Source organism: Acanthaster planci, linkage group LG01, assembly GCF_054643075.1.
Source record: "Acanthaster planci isolate LZ-2023a linkage group LG01, COTS_SCS, whole genome shotgun sequence".
NCBI lineage: Eukaryota > Metazoa > Echinodermata > Asteroidea > Valvatida > Acanthasteridae > Acanthaster > Acanthaster planci.
In genome coordinates, this window is record NC_141777.1 from 23,315,544 (window position 1) to 23,329,959 (window position 14,416).

Genomic DNA, 14,416 nt, shown 5'->3' on the forward strand with positions numbered 1-14,416 from the left:
GTGGAGTACTCAGGTTCGAATCTGGGGTGGTTGGGGGAAAAATATTATTTGTAGTGAGGTAAGGAAGGAGTTGGGAGTGGACCGCCTTTGCACGGATATTTGAAACAAGGGTAAAACTGATATCTAGGCCGATAGCATTTTACGATTTCCTGCTTTAAAATCCGGAAACTTTTGCCATTGTCCATACTTGAGGAATAGAACCAGTTGAAATGGCAAAATTCAAAATGTACGTGAGAGGGAGGATGACGTCATCAGGGGCTGCCAGCTTGAAGAGCTTGCCATCGATGTTGTCCAGACCAGAAGACTTCTATGGATCCAGCCCAGCAATCTCCATGAAGAAAAAATCTGGGGAATTTCTTCAACACGAAAAGGTAGTAGAACATTGGTTTAAGTAGGAGCACTGATCTTGATCATCACCATCTTGAAAATTAGCTAGAAGACCATTGCTAATATGATGCAGAGGCAGACCACGCAGGGGGGGGGGTTATGTGACATTATGCCAATATTCTATCGTCTTGAAATAAGTTATTCACGGTAAGCTGATACTCTATGCACCGCTGTAAACGCAACTTAAACCGAGCGAGGAATCCGCGCCCAGATGCCACACCGTCTGTCCCGAACTTGCTGGATTATGCGGAAAGGCCACGCCCTTAGCGATGGGATAACGTAACCGTTGTTCGCGTCTGCCTCAAAAAAGTTAATGAATTCAGAAATTTGGAAAGCAGTATAATCAGTGCTCAGGTTTCGTTGAGGATTGTGTATACAGGAAACTCAGTTTTAAAGAACGTATTGTTCTTATAGCCAAAACAAAATTTAAAAAATCTGTGAACAAAAAGGGCAAAGAGGTTTGGAATTTTGAGATCCAAACTGACAGTACTCGAAACTTGGGAAGGGGGGGGGGTGGAAATGGGGTAGTGGGTTAGCGGGTTAGTGTTACGCTAGTGGTTCTTTCTTTCCTCGCTTTGCACTAGTGAGGCACGGGTTCGAGTCCCTCTGGCTTGGCCCAGGCTTTAAATGCATTCGGTTTCCAGTCCATTTCGCTCTCGCAGGTTTTCGCCGGGTACTCGGTTTCCTCCTGCCTCTAAAACTGGACCTTCTTTCTAATTCCGTAAAAAGATGCTGAATAATAAATGTTATGAATAAACGTATCGTTGCTGGTGCAAATAGCCTAAGTAGTCCAAAGCGCCATTAAAACAAAACAACAACGAAAGAAGAAGTCACACTTGGTCATCAGGCCAGCATTTTTTATTTATTGGATTATATTATTATTGGATTATGAACATAAACATAGTAGAGGACGGAAAAAATCAAACTTTAAAGTTCCATTTTTCCCCACAAAATTAATTTATTTTGGAACTGAGGAGAAAAAATAATGTAGCCCTCTTTTTAAATTCAAAACACTAAAAACACCATAAGATAAATTTTTTTTTTCTTCAAAAATTGCATTGTTCGGAACCGGCATGTTGGTAATCAAGCTACATGTAGTAACAAACTGTTGCCCTTCAGATAGTAACGCAAGTAAACTATTCCTAGTATTTACATGGCGCCCTCAACAAAGTCGGTAATTTCAAGCGTTCAAAGTTTTGAACGTTAGGCTGCCCATACACATTAATGGTCAAAACTGGTAGTGGGAGATTTGAAACGCAAACCTGCACACTGACATAGAATTAAAAAACGCTCCTAACGACCCCTGCGTAACCAAGCAGCGACGCTTCCAAAATTTAAAACGCCTACATGATCTAACGTTTAGACTAGTTAGTTGTACCGTGTCCGACTTCATAACATAATTCCTGCTATGTCAAAAGAAGAAATGGGTGTACCAGTTGAGAAGAACGTACCAGTAAGTAGGTAGGCCTAGGACTAGTTAAGTTGTTAACGAACTAGCAGTCATGCCTGTTGAGTGTTGTTTCGGTCTCTTTCCCCTATCGGCTGGTAGACTTACTGGCCATGACATGGTGATAGCTGAGGCGTCATTCCCCCCCCCCCAAATTTTGGACTAAATAAAAGGAGTCTAGTGGGTCTAGGCAACATTTTTATGCCAATATGCCTCCTACATCATACATGTACATGTACTAATGTTCAGAACATTTTGGTTTAAAATTTATGGAAATTTCTTTGGAAAAAAGTAAATTTTTTTGACTTGTGAAAAAATAAGGCAATTAAAAAATTACTTAGACATCCCATCAAATGCCAAATTTTGTTTGTTGTTTTTGAAAATTGCCGAGTTATTTTCAAAAAGTATAGGCCAAGGCCTAGTACATACATGTACAGGTAGGCCTAAACGTTTAGCCTACCCATGTTAACCACTTCGGACCAGGGCATAATACATGTACCTGTTCATTTGGATACAAGTAGGCCTATTAGTTGTCATCAGAAAAATGGTCCTCTCCATTTCTATCCTAAATTGAGAAACGGGCATCTGAAAGAAATGGTCATTTTTTCATGAATAATTTTGGAAATAGGCCTATTTGGAAAATGCACATGTAGGGCCTAGCACTGCATACAATTACAAATCAGCAAACATTTTATGCAGTGTCAACAAAATTTCTGATATAAAAGAAACATAAGCGGGGTCAGAGACATGTACATGCAGTATGATTTTAAAAGGACTCTGAGTAGGCCTACATGTATGTAGCAAGTATCCTGCTGAGATGTTGTTAGCGAGCATTAACAATTGGTGTCAACAAGTTATTCAAGCAGATTTGTGCAAAGATATTTTATTTACAATGTTAATTAGGATCCTACATATCAAATTTGTGTATTTATATCTATCTGAAGTGATATTTGAGTGTTGAAATTTGACAAAATTGGGCCTGTTTGTGCAATGCGACCGGCCACCATCTTTTTTTCGCATTGACGGCAAGGGAAAGAAGGATGGCGGCCCCCATACATCAAGAAAAATTTTCATTTTCCTGCGAGAATCTGAAGCAAATTTAGTGGTTTTTTTACACATTGGCAATTATTAGAATCTCTAAAATATATATGTGATAAAAACCACTTTTAAATCTGTAGAGGGTATTTCCAACTTGTTGACGCTTTGTTGACACTACTTGTGTTTGCTGATACTTGTTGACGCTAAATAGCATGACCACATGCTTAAGCTTGAAACAGTTTAACTTGTCTGAAATGAAAGAGCCCAATTAATTAAAAAGGGATGTAGGGCTCTATTCACCTGGATCCCAGAAGGCCACAGGAAAGCACCTAAAATGACTGAATTTTCAAATCAATGCATGTACATGTAGTGTGTTTGTTTTCTGTTCAGATGCCTGAGGATGTTGAGATGGAGGAGGAAGATGGTATAGACAAAAATGAGTCCTGTGAGTTTGACACCTCAGATGACGATCAGCCATTTGACACTTCACCCTTAAAAATTGATTGGTAAGATGCCCATCTGTACGAAAAATGCACTCGTAAGTCGTAACTGTATGTGTTTTTCATTGTTTTATATACACCAACAGACCACTCAGTTGACTTCAACTCTTGCGTTTGAATGCGTTTGCCCACATAGGGCAGAATGTCAGTTTGTTCTTGCTGTGATGGAATTTCTCTGCCTCTGTTTGGTTCAAAATCTGTAGGTTGGATTTGTCTGCGTATGGTCTTCCAGGCCAACTTGGTGTAAGTGCTATTCCAGGTAAACTTTGGATTTTCATTTGACCGAGCAAATTTTGGTTAAAAACATCAGGTATAAAGTAAGTTTGTGTAAAAAATGCTTACATTCAGCAAGTTGTAAGCCTCTCACCCAAATCCTATAGAGGCTTTATACGGTAGCCATCTTGCAGGGCAGTTCTTTTGTACCACAGGGAAATCTTTATGCATACCCTGTGGAACAAAAGCATGGGCCTGCAACCTGGCAGCCATGCAAACCCTCTATTAATGTGTACAGAATAACTTTCAATTGTCACTTTTATGATGACTGCCACAGTAACTTCCCAGTGAGTTCTAGTATGTTTCATGTGTGGTTTTTGTTTTCTTTCTTCTGAATGTAGGATGTCGCTTTGGCGAAGTGTGGAGAAAACTGAAGCCAGATATTGGTAAGATAAGTTAACACATATTGATCCATTATCTGAAGTTCAGATTTTGTGCTTCTCCGTTAAAAGTCTTGCTCATAATTTCATACTGCGGCGTTTGTTTTTAGACGACCGCACAGACGCTGCTGTTCATTCATGGGGTGCTGTTCAGTGCCACAATGAAGGTGCAGCACGTCTGCATTCCATGATCTCAATCATTTTTTGACACAACATATTCAAGGAGGTGAGGTACTGTGTGTTTGTATTTTTAGATGACCTAAAAAGGCTGGGTATTACAGATGTGTTCCTGTTGTGCACCAACGCCGAGCTGCTCCGATACAGAGTGCCGACGCTGCTAACTGAATATGCTGTGGCCCAGTTTGGTATCCACCACTTGCCCATGGAAGATGGAGCCAATCTGGAAGTCTCCAACATTCTTGGAGCACTTCAAACTCTGAGAGATCTCCTTGCAGCTGGGAAGAAGGTAACTCTACGTGTGCTGGGTGTATAATGAAGTTTTGTTCATTCACAAAGACTTGGAAACATGACTGGATAATGCATTGAGAGTGATGGCTGGATGCCACTCTCTTTATGAAGTTTGTTTGTGTACGGCAATATGGGCATGTACACCATCCAGTTAGTACTTGGGTATCAGTGATTGATGTCTCCATAAAGATCATGGATTTATCAAACGTTCGCCATTACACTTTCATTCTTATTAAAAAATCACACATGTTCCTCACTTTCCAAGCCCTTTTTGGGAACAAGCAGCACTTTCTTTTCTTTCAATTTTCCTTACAATAAAGCTGATAGGAGCTCAACTCGAATGTTATTTCTGATTTGCCTCCAGGTTTTATTGCACTGTTACGGAGGACTTGGGAGATCTTGCCTTGTTGCCGCCTGCCTACTGCTGCAGTTGGACCCGGGGTTAGATTCTGAGACTGCCATTCAGAAAGTACGGGAGCTGAGGGGTCACAAGGCCATCGAGACCGTCAAGGTAGGAGTTTCAAAAAGCCCCTCCCCCTGTAGTTAATCATGCATGCAGGGTCCTCACGTCATCCAGGTGCATTTCACTTCCAATGTTGGCCAAAGGGTACAAATTGTGCACTGTACATATTCAGGCTTTTTCAAAGGGAGACTTTTGAGTTGCTTGTAACAAACATGTAAGGCCCACATAACCCAAAGATGCAGGTTATTTCCCCATGGGATTCATACCTTAAGTCAGGGCCATACAAAGGCAGAAATCAAGATAAAACCAAGTCCCGAGAAAGGACCCCCTTCAGAAAGTTATGCAGTGTGCTCGTGGGATTAAATTTTACTCTTTGTGTAGTTATGAATTCAAATAAAAAAAAAAAACCCAAAAAATCCTTTGGAAAGAAATTTATGAGATTCACAGATCGATTTCAGTGGTTATTAAGTTTTCAGCAAATCAGGGAAACAGAGTTTTATTAGCATGTGTAATTATAAGTCCATGATTTGTAACAGAATATTTCTTATGTTTCGTTACTTTCAGCAATACAATTTCATCAACGACTTCCGACAGCTTGCAGAAGACTGCCAAGAAGCCCTACAGGCAGTTCCGGAGCAAAGGTCAATCTCAAGATAACAGTGTGCGATGACCCAGGGGCCATGATCAGGTGATGATATGGGCAAGGATTCACCTCACGTACATGTAAATATGACATGAATAAGAAAATCCGACGTCAGCATTGGGGATTTGCCGCCTTCCAGATTTACACATGCAACTGATGAAAGCTTACTTCACATGGAGATTGTTCCTTTGCAGTGTAAAACATGTAATACATGGTGTGCATGTACATGTATGGCTGTGTCCAACTTACCTGGCTGTGGCTCAAAAATACACACAAGTCTATGGTTGTGGCTTCCGCCATTCCCCATCAAGATGTGTCTAGTTTCAAGCCAGAGCCTAGTAATTTGGACGTGGCCTATGTTATCACGGTTATAGCACCACCTATCCACCATACTTTCACATGGGTCATTCTACAAATCAGGGGTCCAATGTTTTTCATGCCCCTGTCATATATTATTTTGTAAGTTCAGAACACATTTTCTTGTCTCCAAGAGTGATGAATTAATGCAAATTACCTGCCAAACAAATAATAATAGTTAAAAATCAATTTCAGTGATATTTCCATGTCAAATAACAAAGGTCAGATGTAACAGGGACACGAAAATGTAGCACTTTTGGACCCCAAATGCCTAGAATGACCCACATACATGTCCATGAAGCTCACCAAGATCCTGCAGTTGCATAATCAGTTGCACTCTTTATCATGTCTTTTAGTTAAAAGATTTTTATGGTGGTCATGGATTGAATTTAAGAAGAAGACGTGGATATTTATCAACAGAGGTACACGAAACCTCTTAGAATATTTGCTGCACCACTTAGTACTGTTCTCAGTATTTTCAAATATATGATGTATTTTCATTTGCTAGTTTTGCTATCTAATCAGGAAATGAATTCATGTTTTTATTGCAAGAATCATTACCAATCAATCTAAATTTGGATCTCTGTGGAATAGTGAAATTTTTTGTCCGTAATTCAGCTGTATGTGCACTATCAATTCTGCACAGCTAATTTATCTATAAGATATGTGTTCAAAAAGTGATGGAATTGCAGGTACAGGAGTAGGGACATTCAGGTCCTTGCAAATCCTTTTGTTTGGTTTTGTTTGTTCTGGTTTGGGTTTTAGTGAAATGCAGACTGCTTCTATGTATTCATATCCGTAGTCATTTATAAGATTTTTGCTCAGCGAATTAAAAAATGTATTCACGGATAGTGTGTGACATTCATTTGTTGATAAGCAGCTCGGTGCATTTACATACAACACTGTCATGTACAATAAATACAGCAAGAACGCTGAAATTATAAGAGAATATTTGTATTTTTATTGGAGGCAAATAAACAGAGAACAAAGGATATTGTACACCTGACCCGTTTTTGTGTGACAAATTCTTCACAATGCACCAATGGTTATGGTATCAAATATCTGGATTCCACCTGTCTTTCCATGCCTATGCCACTGAAACAATTGTTGACTTATTTCCATTCTCTCTGGACATAAAAACGAAAAGACATACATGAATTAGCTCCTGCTTGTTTTGAAATTAATCAAATTTAAGTGACTTCTTGAGGTTTTAAAGGGCTGGGCCAGATTAGCCAGTGTACTAATTACTAGTCCTTTTATCCACTGTAGATATTTCTGAAATTCTCTGTGTTTCACTGATGCTGCACACTATGTATTTGTATCATCTTCATACAAGGTATGTTACCTAACTGATGAAATGCTACACTTCATTGAAATAATGTCATTGAAAATAATGTAATGTACCCCCGGGCCAGACTGTTAAAGCCTGAGAAATCTTGATCTTGCTCGGTTCCCTTCAGGCTTCTGTGCCTTTCCCAGTCAGAAGCCAGAAGGAAACCCTCTTGGAAGTTGACAACAGATTATCCCATCAAGATGGAATACGAGCACTGTAAACATCTATTGGCTGATGGATTACAATGTCAACATTGGAGGTTGGGTAAAGATGTTCATGAGTGTCATTGTTATTGCTGGTATGATGGCAATTGAATGTGCACTGCCCAGGATGGTCCTTTGGCTAGGAGAGGACTTGCCTCTCATCTTGAGGTACCGTACATGTACATGTAATGTCAGGCTTATAAGCTGTAATGCTGGTTACCCCAACTACATGTACTTCACTTCCAACCTCATCACCTTCATCCCATTTCAACCTATTACAGATTTCTGTTCTCAAAGTTATCACAATGCTATTACTGAATACATGGGAAGCAGAAAAATTATGTACATTATTTGTGAGTACTTTTCATGACATTCTGCATAATTATAACATGGCATATGCACTGTTTACCAGGGCTGACTAGAATTGAAGCTTCTGGTACTAATGACTACATGTGCATAAAAAACTCTAAAAGTGAAAGAAGCTGTATCACCAGCCTCCTCTTCAAACCACGGTTCTGGTTTAGTCTTCTTTCCCCTGAGATTTGGCTTTTCCAAACCATCACAGAGACATGTAAACAGGAAGATGGTGACAAGGTCCAGTCTGCAAACCTTGTGCTCATGCACTGATCACTGGCTATCCGGTGGCTAGTAAACGAGGCATCCTGTTCTGACATCACCTCTGCGACAAAATTGATGATATGTCTTGCGCCGACCACATCATGGCTGGTCTTGCTGCTTAGATGTCCTTGGCATCTTTGTGGACACGCACTCCTTGAACCTGGCCACCTCTTTCTGACACTGTCGCCAGTCCCTATGCTCCGCCATGCAATTCTGAAGAAAGCACACAAACTCTGGAGTTTTGTGTTTTTTGTGTCAGCTGTTAAATGTTGCTAACATCACTTTCAGGGCATGATAAGAACTGGCTTTGGTTTAAAAAGCAGTGTCCTAGTCAAGACCAAAGATCGTATAGTGCCGCCAAGCGGCTAAGATGGCAAACTTCACCGTGAACACACGTAAAACGTTGTAATCGCATAGGCGCCATTTGAGCAAGCGATACACCTGCGCAATGCACATTAATGCACAGGCGCCGCGGCAGGCACGTCCACCTGGTGAGCCTGCGCCCAAACATTACTGTAAACTGCGCAGGCGTATCGCTTGCTCAAATGGCGCCCATGTTAATTACATCTTTTGGGCAGAGTTATCCATCTTGCGCCTTCGGCGCTATACGATCTTTGGTCAAGACTCCTTTGGACATCACAAGACCAACACGAGACTTCCATTCTGAATTCTGTCTTTTCGCAGACATGCAGTTATTTGAAATCAACAGGAACAAAAGCATTCCTTCCCTATTCACCCTGTAGCTAGTGATTGATCTTTTGATGGTCCCGACTTCAACAGTGCTGAAAAGTTAGAAGGAAAACTTGGCAGATGTCTTCACACGTCACGGTTGTACTGTCGTACATGTAGCTGTCCAGAAAACTACACACCATTCTCAGAGTTTCCCAAATAACATGAGCTCACTGCATTTTGTGCATCTAAACTAGAGTGTACATATACATGTATGCATTACATGGAAGCCTATGAAGGTTCCTCACCTGGACATCACGATGGAGTGCCAGGCATCCGGCTTTCTTCAGCATGGAATCTACGGGGTCATCCTCTTCGTCCTCCTCCTGCTCCTCCTCAGGCTCTGCCCCTTCTCCTTTACCCTCACTCTTCTTTTTGGACTGACCCCAGTTGTGTCTCAAGTGGTCTGGGACTTGGGTGGACATCTCGCAAGATCCAAACTACGTGTACAATAGAATGTAAGAGCATCAATGGAATCTACGATATCTCCCATGTCAGATGTCCTGTTCATCTCCAAAGTGGAGAAACAAAGTGTGGCTGGGACCATCCAAACTGTACTTAGGACTCATGCTACAATGTAATGTGATGTCATAGATGTTATGATTGTAAAGCCGCCCAAACCCTCATTTTGGCACCTGTCAGAATCACACTGTAAACAGTAAAAGAAGGAGTCGCCGAGTATACAGTCACATCATTTAGGGCATAACGACCCACATCATTTTCGGCACAACAGAGTACCCCGCCACCCACACCAGTAGCCAGCTACAAGGTCACACTGTCATTCTTAATTAAAAATAAATACATTTGACACCATTTCTGGTTCACATACAAAGCAACACCACCTCCCTTTGATTTATTTGTTGCACTGGGTGATCTGTCTAGCTGGAGAACGTCAAACCCATCTATATCTATCAAATCATCTGGGATGGATGAATTTAACCACGTTTCAGTAAGGTACAGCAAGCTTGAGTATCTAACATGTAATAAATAAAGTCTCATGCTTTTCCAAAATGTTCTGGATGCAAATCTAAATCTTTCATTCTCGTGGCCTACTGTAGGAACAGGGTGCTGAAGGTGGACTCAGGTCAACTCGCCCCTTACCAACTCACCCCTTTGCCAACTCGCCCCTTACCAACTCACCCCTTTGCCAACTCGCCTCCTAGCAAACTAGCCTCCTAAACAAGTCGCCCCTTCGTTACTTTTCCTTTTTCCACATTATCATGTTATTTTTGTTGTAATATTGTTTTCTCTTTTCTTACAAAATTGTTTCCCTTTCAAGGTTAGATAGCTTCTTCCTTGAGCTCTGTTAATTTTTTTAACATTCTGTTGAAAGTTGATTTCTCCAGTTTATATTTTTAATGCATGTGAGTGGGATTGAACTTCTCCAAATCGTGTCGTCTTTGTTTTCTGGCTTGGCCCCCGGTGTACGTCGCCAAGATATCAGCACGGAAAATTCTTCATTAAAATAATAACAATGGTAATAACTTATAATAAAAACAAAACAAACACAGCTTTAAATTTAGAGTAAAGAACATTTCATTTAAAATATATTTAAAGTGAGATTTAAATACTTGTAGGTCAAGGTAGTGATGCTTGCCAGACATCAAATTCTGACAAGCTTAGTTTATTGACTAATTGTCAATAATCCCCTTAAGGTGAACTCTTCAATATCCCACCTTCTGCCAGGACACTTAGGCCTATTATTACTTTGGAAATATACATGTAGTTAATTGTCCAAACCAGTGGACTCTCCTCTGAGGGGACGACTTGGTCGGGGGTGACTCGGCCAGGGGGCGAGTTGGCTAGGTTACACCACACGCAGTCTCAAGGCTTGTCACTGACATGACTGATGAGGAGTTACATTAGTTTTTCTCATTACTCCAATGAAACACTGCATGTCACTTACACAATTCGCTGTGAAATAACCAAGGCATACATGTACATGTAAACACTTCAAAAAGCAACACTTCGTGCGAACATGGTAAGCAGAACTCGAATGTGTCAAAGGCAATTTCGTTTCCTCGCTCTCGATTATTCAACTTCAGTTTACTACTTCTGTAGCTCTAGTGTATTACACAAGCGAGCCACACGCAATGATGCATACGTACATGTACATATGCATGTACAGTATGTGCACAGTAAGCCTTTGCAAGCACCACTGCAGCAGCACATTATGTACGACTGTGACTGGATGATATTTGTAAAGAACGCCACCAATAGTTGGAAATTGTCTTATTCATCTTCCGTTGCAAAGGCTGCTGAAAGTTGCCAAACTTGATATCCCCCCGCCTAACCTGAAAAGAAAGTCTCTAAGACCCACATGAAATTAAAGCCTATTTCCTCCTTTTTTGTTTTTAAAAGAGTATAATCACAGCGGGGAGATTTTCTGTTGTTTGAATGAAAAATACATATTGTTCCCGAAATAGGTCATAAATGCCAACAAGCCAAACTGTAAGAGAAAAAATTAAATTAATTGGAAGTCATTTAATCATCAATTTGAAACTTGTTGATTTCTGCAATGGTTGCGTTTTATAAAATTAAGATTTCACGTGAGTTAGGATGAAGCCAAACCTTCTTGAATTGTCCCCGCCTTCTGTACTTCCCAGACCAAAAATGTTGTGGAGTAGAATCATCATGCTCTAGTCATTGCAACTCTGGTTTGCTCAATTATTGCTTATTGCTATAGTTACTCGATTTTATTGAACTGAAACGGACACAGCCCTTTTCTTCTTTCTATGAGGGATGAATTAAAAGATGAAAAGAAAAAGGGCTCCCACTTATTTTAGCACACTATCCAATTGAGGTTCGCTTGTTGGGGGGCCAGTTACTTTATTGGTTTAGCGTGCAAGGTTGAATTAGACAGGCGATCAAGCCTCATTCTTGCACTGAGTGCGTATAACTACAGTATGTAAGTCCGGAATCAAAGTACATGGTTTTATCATGGCGTATTGTAAAATCTTTGTTTACTCAACTCTTATCATTGAACAGCGAGTGAATTCGAGTAGCTTTTCAAAGGGCAAGCAGGCCTGACAGAGGGATGGCTTTGCGTACGCGTGCTTTAAAAACGAGCCAGACCGCGAGGACGAGGTTGAACCCGAGTCAACTGTGGATCCTACTCAAATACATTTGCATAGGAAACATATAATACCCTCAGTTCCAGGACTGGCTATTTAGTTACATGTATCTCGGACGAAGCGTCGGTAGCAGAATGGAATCCACTATGCTTCGTGCAAATCTTTTCAAGCGCGTCGATGTGGGCTTGTTTCTGATCGGTTGTCTGATTGTTGTCACCAATGGCAACGGTAAGAACTGACATTACTCAGATTGAAATTAAAATTAAGGCATTGAGGGGTGTATTTAATATGATTAAAATCATCATTCAGTTTTGTTGCATTAATTTGACACTGTCCCTCATCAAAAACTTGTTTTACAAATGATTAGGCCCTACTAATTTCTACGTGACTTTTGGCTCATTTTTACAATTCGTTTTCGACAGTGTTGTAAAAATGGATCGTGGCTCATGGCTCAAAATATTTTCCACTCGTGAGGCATTTGACAAAACCTCCTTTGTTTTGTCAACCACCAAGCACTTGATTCTGCTGGTTTAAAAAATGGAGGCAAACTCAAAGCGATTCCATTTTGGACTTACTTTGGGACCACTGACGTTTTACTTTTTGTGCAACTGTCATAAGTTGGAGAAAAAGATGGTTGTTATTGTCAAAGACCAAACGGTTAACTTGTCTGAGATGGATTGGTGTCTAGGGTCTTCTCAAGACGAGGAGTCAAAAGCCTGTGGTTTTTAAATAGTCGGTGCCTTTCACACGTTTACACTCCCGATAACAGAGTTAAAACTGAAGTCACATACTCGACTCAATCAACATTTTTTAGCGACCCGACTCATTTTGAGAACCAACGGGCGAATAACTTGACTCACTGCAAGAAAATTACTACAATCGACTTAAGACGCTCATCAGAGGACTCGACTCGAGTGAAAGTTAATAAGACTTGAGCCTCAAAAACAGAAGTAAAGCTTCTTTTCGGAAAGTGTTGGCAATGGCTGAAGGTGCCAAATCATGTCGTGAATGTCCTTATGTGCATGCGTACTATCACTGTTTCCATCACAAAGAGACATATCGGCCGAAAATCATACTGTTTTGTCGTTTTTCTCGAAATCAATTAAGCTATGTGAGATGCCTACAACTTGGTGTAATAATTTGTTTTTACAAAATCTACTGAGATCAGCAAAATAACGATGATCTCTGTGGGGCAAAATTCAGCTAAACCACATTTTCGTGTTCTAGAAAAGACAAATTTGTCTTCCACAGATATAAAAAAAGCGTAAAACCATGGGAATGTCTCGTTTTGCAGACGAATTTTGACTCCAGAAATGTTACAACTTTTGCACCTGGCACGCGCTATGGCAATTAAAACCCTACCTGCAGCGAAGTTGATTCATTCGGGATCCAATTTTTTTTCTAATGATGTAATTAAATTTAAAAAGCAACCACTTTATAAAAGACCCACCCTGATCCGCGTTGCGTGTGAGCCTCCACGTCCTCAATCTGTTTCTGCCTTTGCTCGGCGAGTACATTTTTAATGTCACTTTTACTTACGACCACTTTATTTTGGCTCGGGAAGGTAAATGTGCCCAACTCGGTCTTGTCGGGTTTCTCCAATTTGAACTGTACTTTGACGGTGGTTTGAAGTTTATAAGACCAAATTTCTCAAAATTCGTCTAATGCTTTCTTCTCGATGAAAGTCTTGTAAAAATCAAAAAAGTGTACAAGATCGTATTCAAAGAAGCTGGGTATTAGCTCCCAGTTGCGGTAGTTACCTGAAAGCGTCTCACCTTTCTAATATCAACTTCTGCAGTTTCCTTGGGTTGGGTGTAATTGTTAACGGCTTTGATGAGATCTTGCTTTAGGACTCTGCCCATGTGTGTAAATGGAATATTGTTCTCTTGAACCGTTTTTAAGAGCTGGCGATATGATTGACGCGGGAGGTACCTGATTTGCTTTTGGTTCGTTCGAATGGCTTGAACAAGTTCAGGTTTGGTGTGAAATTTACGATTTGGTGGTTGTAATGGAATGTTATACTGCTTGACAAAATTTGCTAAAAATGATTTCTTAAATCGGTTGAAGGTCAAAAATAGTGGTCTTGATTTGGGGCTGATCGTATCTCTCTGTTTATATATAGGTTTTTAAATTTAATCTCTTTTTTTCTCGCGACTTGACTTGACATGCTTTTTTATTAATAGCCCATTTATTTAAGGAAGTCGTAAACATAGCGCATTTTACCTAAAACAGAGCCCGAATAGGCCGGGCAAGTCGAGACTTGTAGCGGTTGGGAAAGCGATGGGAATTCCCAAGTAGAGCCTCAAATTGTTTATGAAAAGCAGCGGGGTCAAATTTCCATGTTTTTGTGAGGAAGCCCCGGCGCTTGTGTAAATAGATCTGTGTGCGTTGGACCGTGGAAGCAGAGCGAAAAAATTAAGGTGGCTGATCCCGAACACTCCTATATATACTACTACATTATATAAGTTCGGAATCAAAGTACACGGTTTTATCATGGCGTATT

At 40.4% G+C, this 14,416-nt stretch overlaps 2 protein-coding genes across 3 annotated transcripts; one reads left to right on the plus strand and one right to left on the minus strand.

Annotated features, from left to right (window-relative positions):
* The first annotated feature begins 1,616 nt into the window (after nt 1-1,616).
* cdkn3 (cyclin dependent kinase inhibitor 3) lies at nt 1,617-6,955 on the plus strand. Of its 2 annotated transcripts, none has more exons than XM_022233431.2 (7): nt 1,617-1,848; nt 3,263-3,378; nt 3,576-3,631; nt 3,987-4,031; nt 4,280-4,491; nt 4,858-5,004; nt 5,521-6,955. In XM_022233431.2, the coding sequence occupies exons 2-7, from the start codon at nt 3,263-3,265 to the stop codon at nt 5,611-5,613; spliced, it is 669 nt and encodes a 222-aa protein (XP_022089123.1). In that variant the 5' UTR covers nt 1,617-1,848; the 3' UTR covers nt 5,614-6,955. The 2 variants fall into 2 exon arrangements, with proteins under 2 accessions (XP_022089123.1, XP_022089121.1); XM_022233429.2 differs by having other exon boundaries at nt 1,617-1,840.
* LOC110978434 (uncharacterized) lies at nt 6,895-11,000 on the minus strand. The gene is made up of 3 exons (XM_022233432.2): nt 10,746-11,000; nt 9,088-9,279; nt 6,895-8,323 (listed from the first exon to the last, which is right to left on the minus strand). The coding sequence occupies exons 2-3, from the start codon at nt 9,262-9,264 to the stop codon at nt 8,210-8,212; spliced, it is 291 nt and encodes a 96-aa protein (XP_022089124.2). The 5' UTR covers nt 9,265-9,279; nt 10,746-11,000; the 3' UTR covers nt 6,895-8,209.
* Between the last annotated feature and the right edge of the window lie 3,416 nt (nt 11,001-14,416).

What these genes read in the sequence shown, in the direction of transcription:
- cdkn3 (XM_022233429.2), top strand. Translation starts at nt 1,796, where the DNA reads ATGTCAAAAGAAGAAATGGGTGTACCAGTTGAGAAGAACGTACCA. An exon ending in TCACCCTTAAAAATTGATTG is followed by an intron (nt 3,379 to 3,575) that starts GTAAGATGCCCA and finishes CAAAATCTGTAG; the next exon opens with GTTGGATTTGTCTGCGTATG. An exon ending in TGGTGTAAGTGCTATTCCAG is followed by an intron (nt 3,632 to 3,986) that starts GTAAACTTTGGA and finishes TTCTGAATGTAG; the next exon opens with GATGTCGCTTTGGCGAAGTG.
- LOC110978434 (XM_022233432.2), bottom strand. Translation starts at nt 9,264, where the DNA reads ATGTCCACCCAAGTCCCAGACCACTTGAGACACAACTGGGGTCAGTCC. An exon ending in CACTCCATCGTGATGTCCAG is followed by an intron (nt 8,324 to 9,087) that starts GTGAGGAACCTT and finishes TGCTTTCTTCAG; the next exon opens with AATTGCATGGCGGAGCATAG.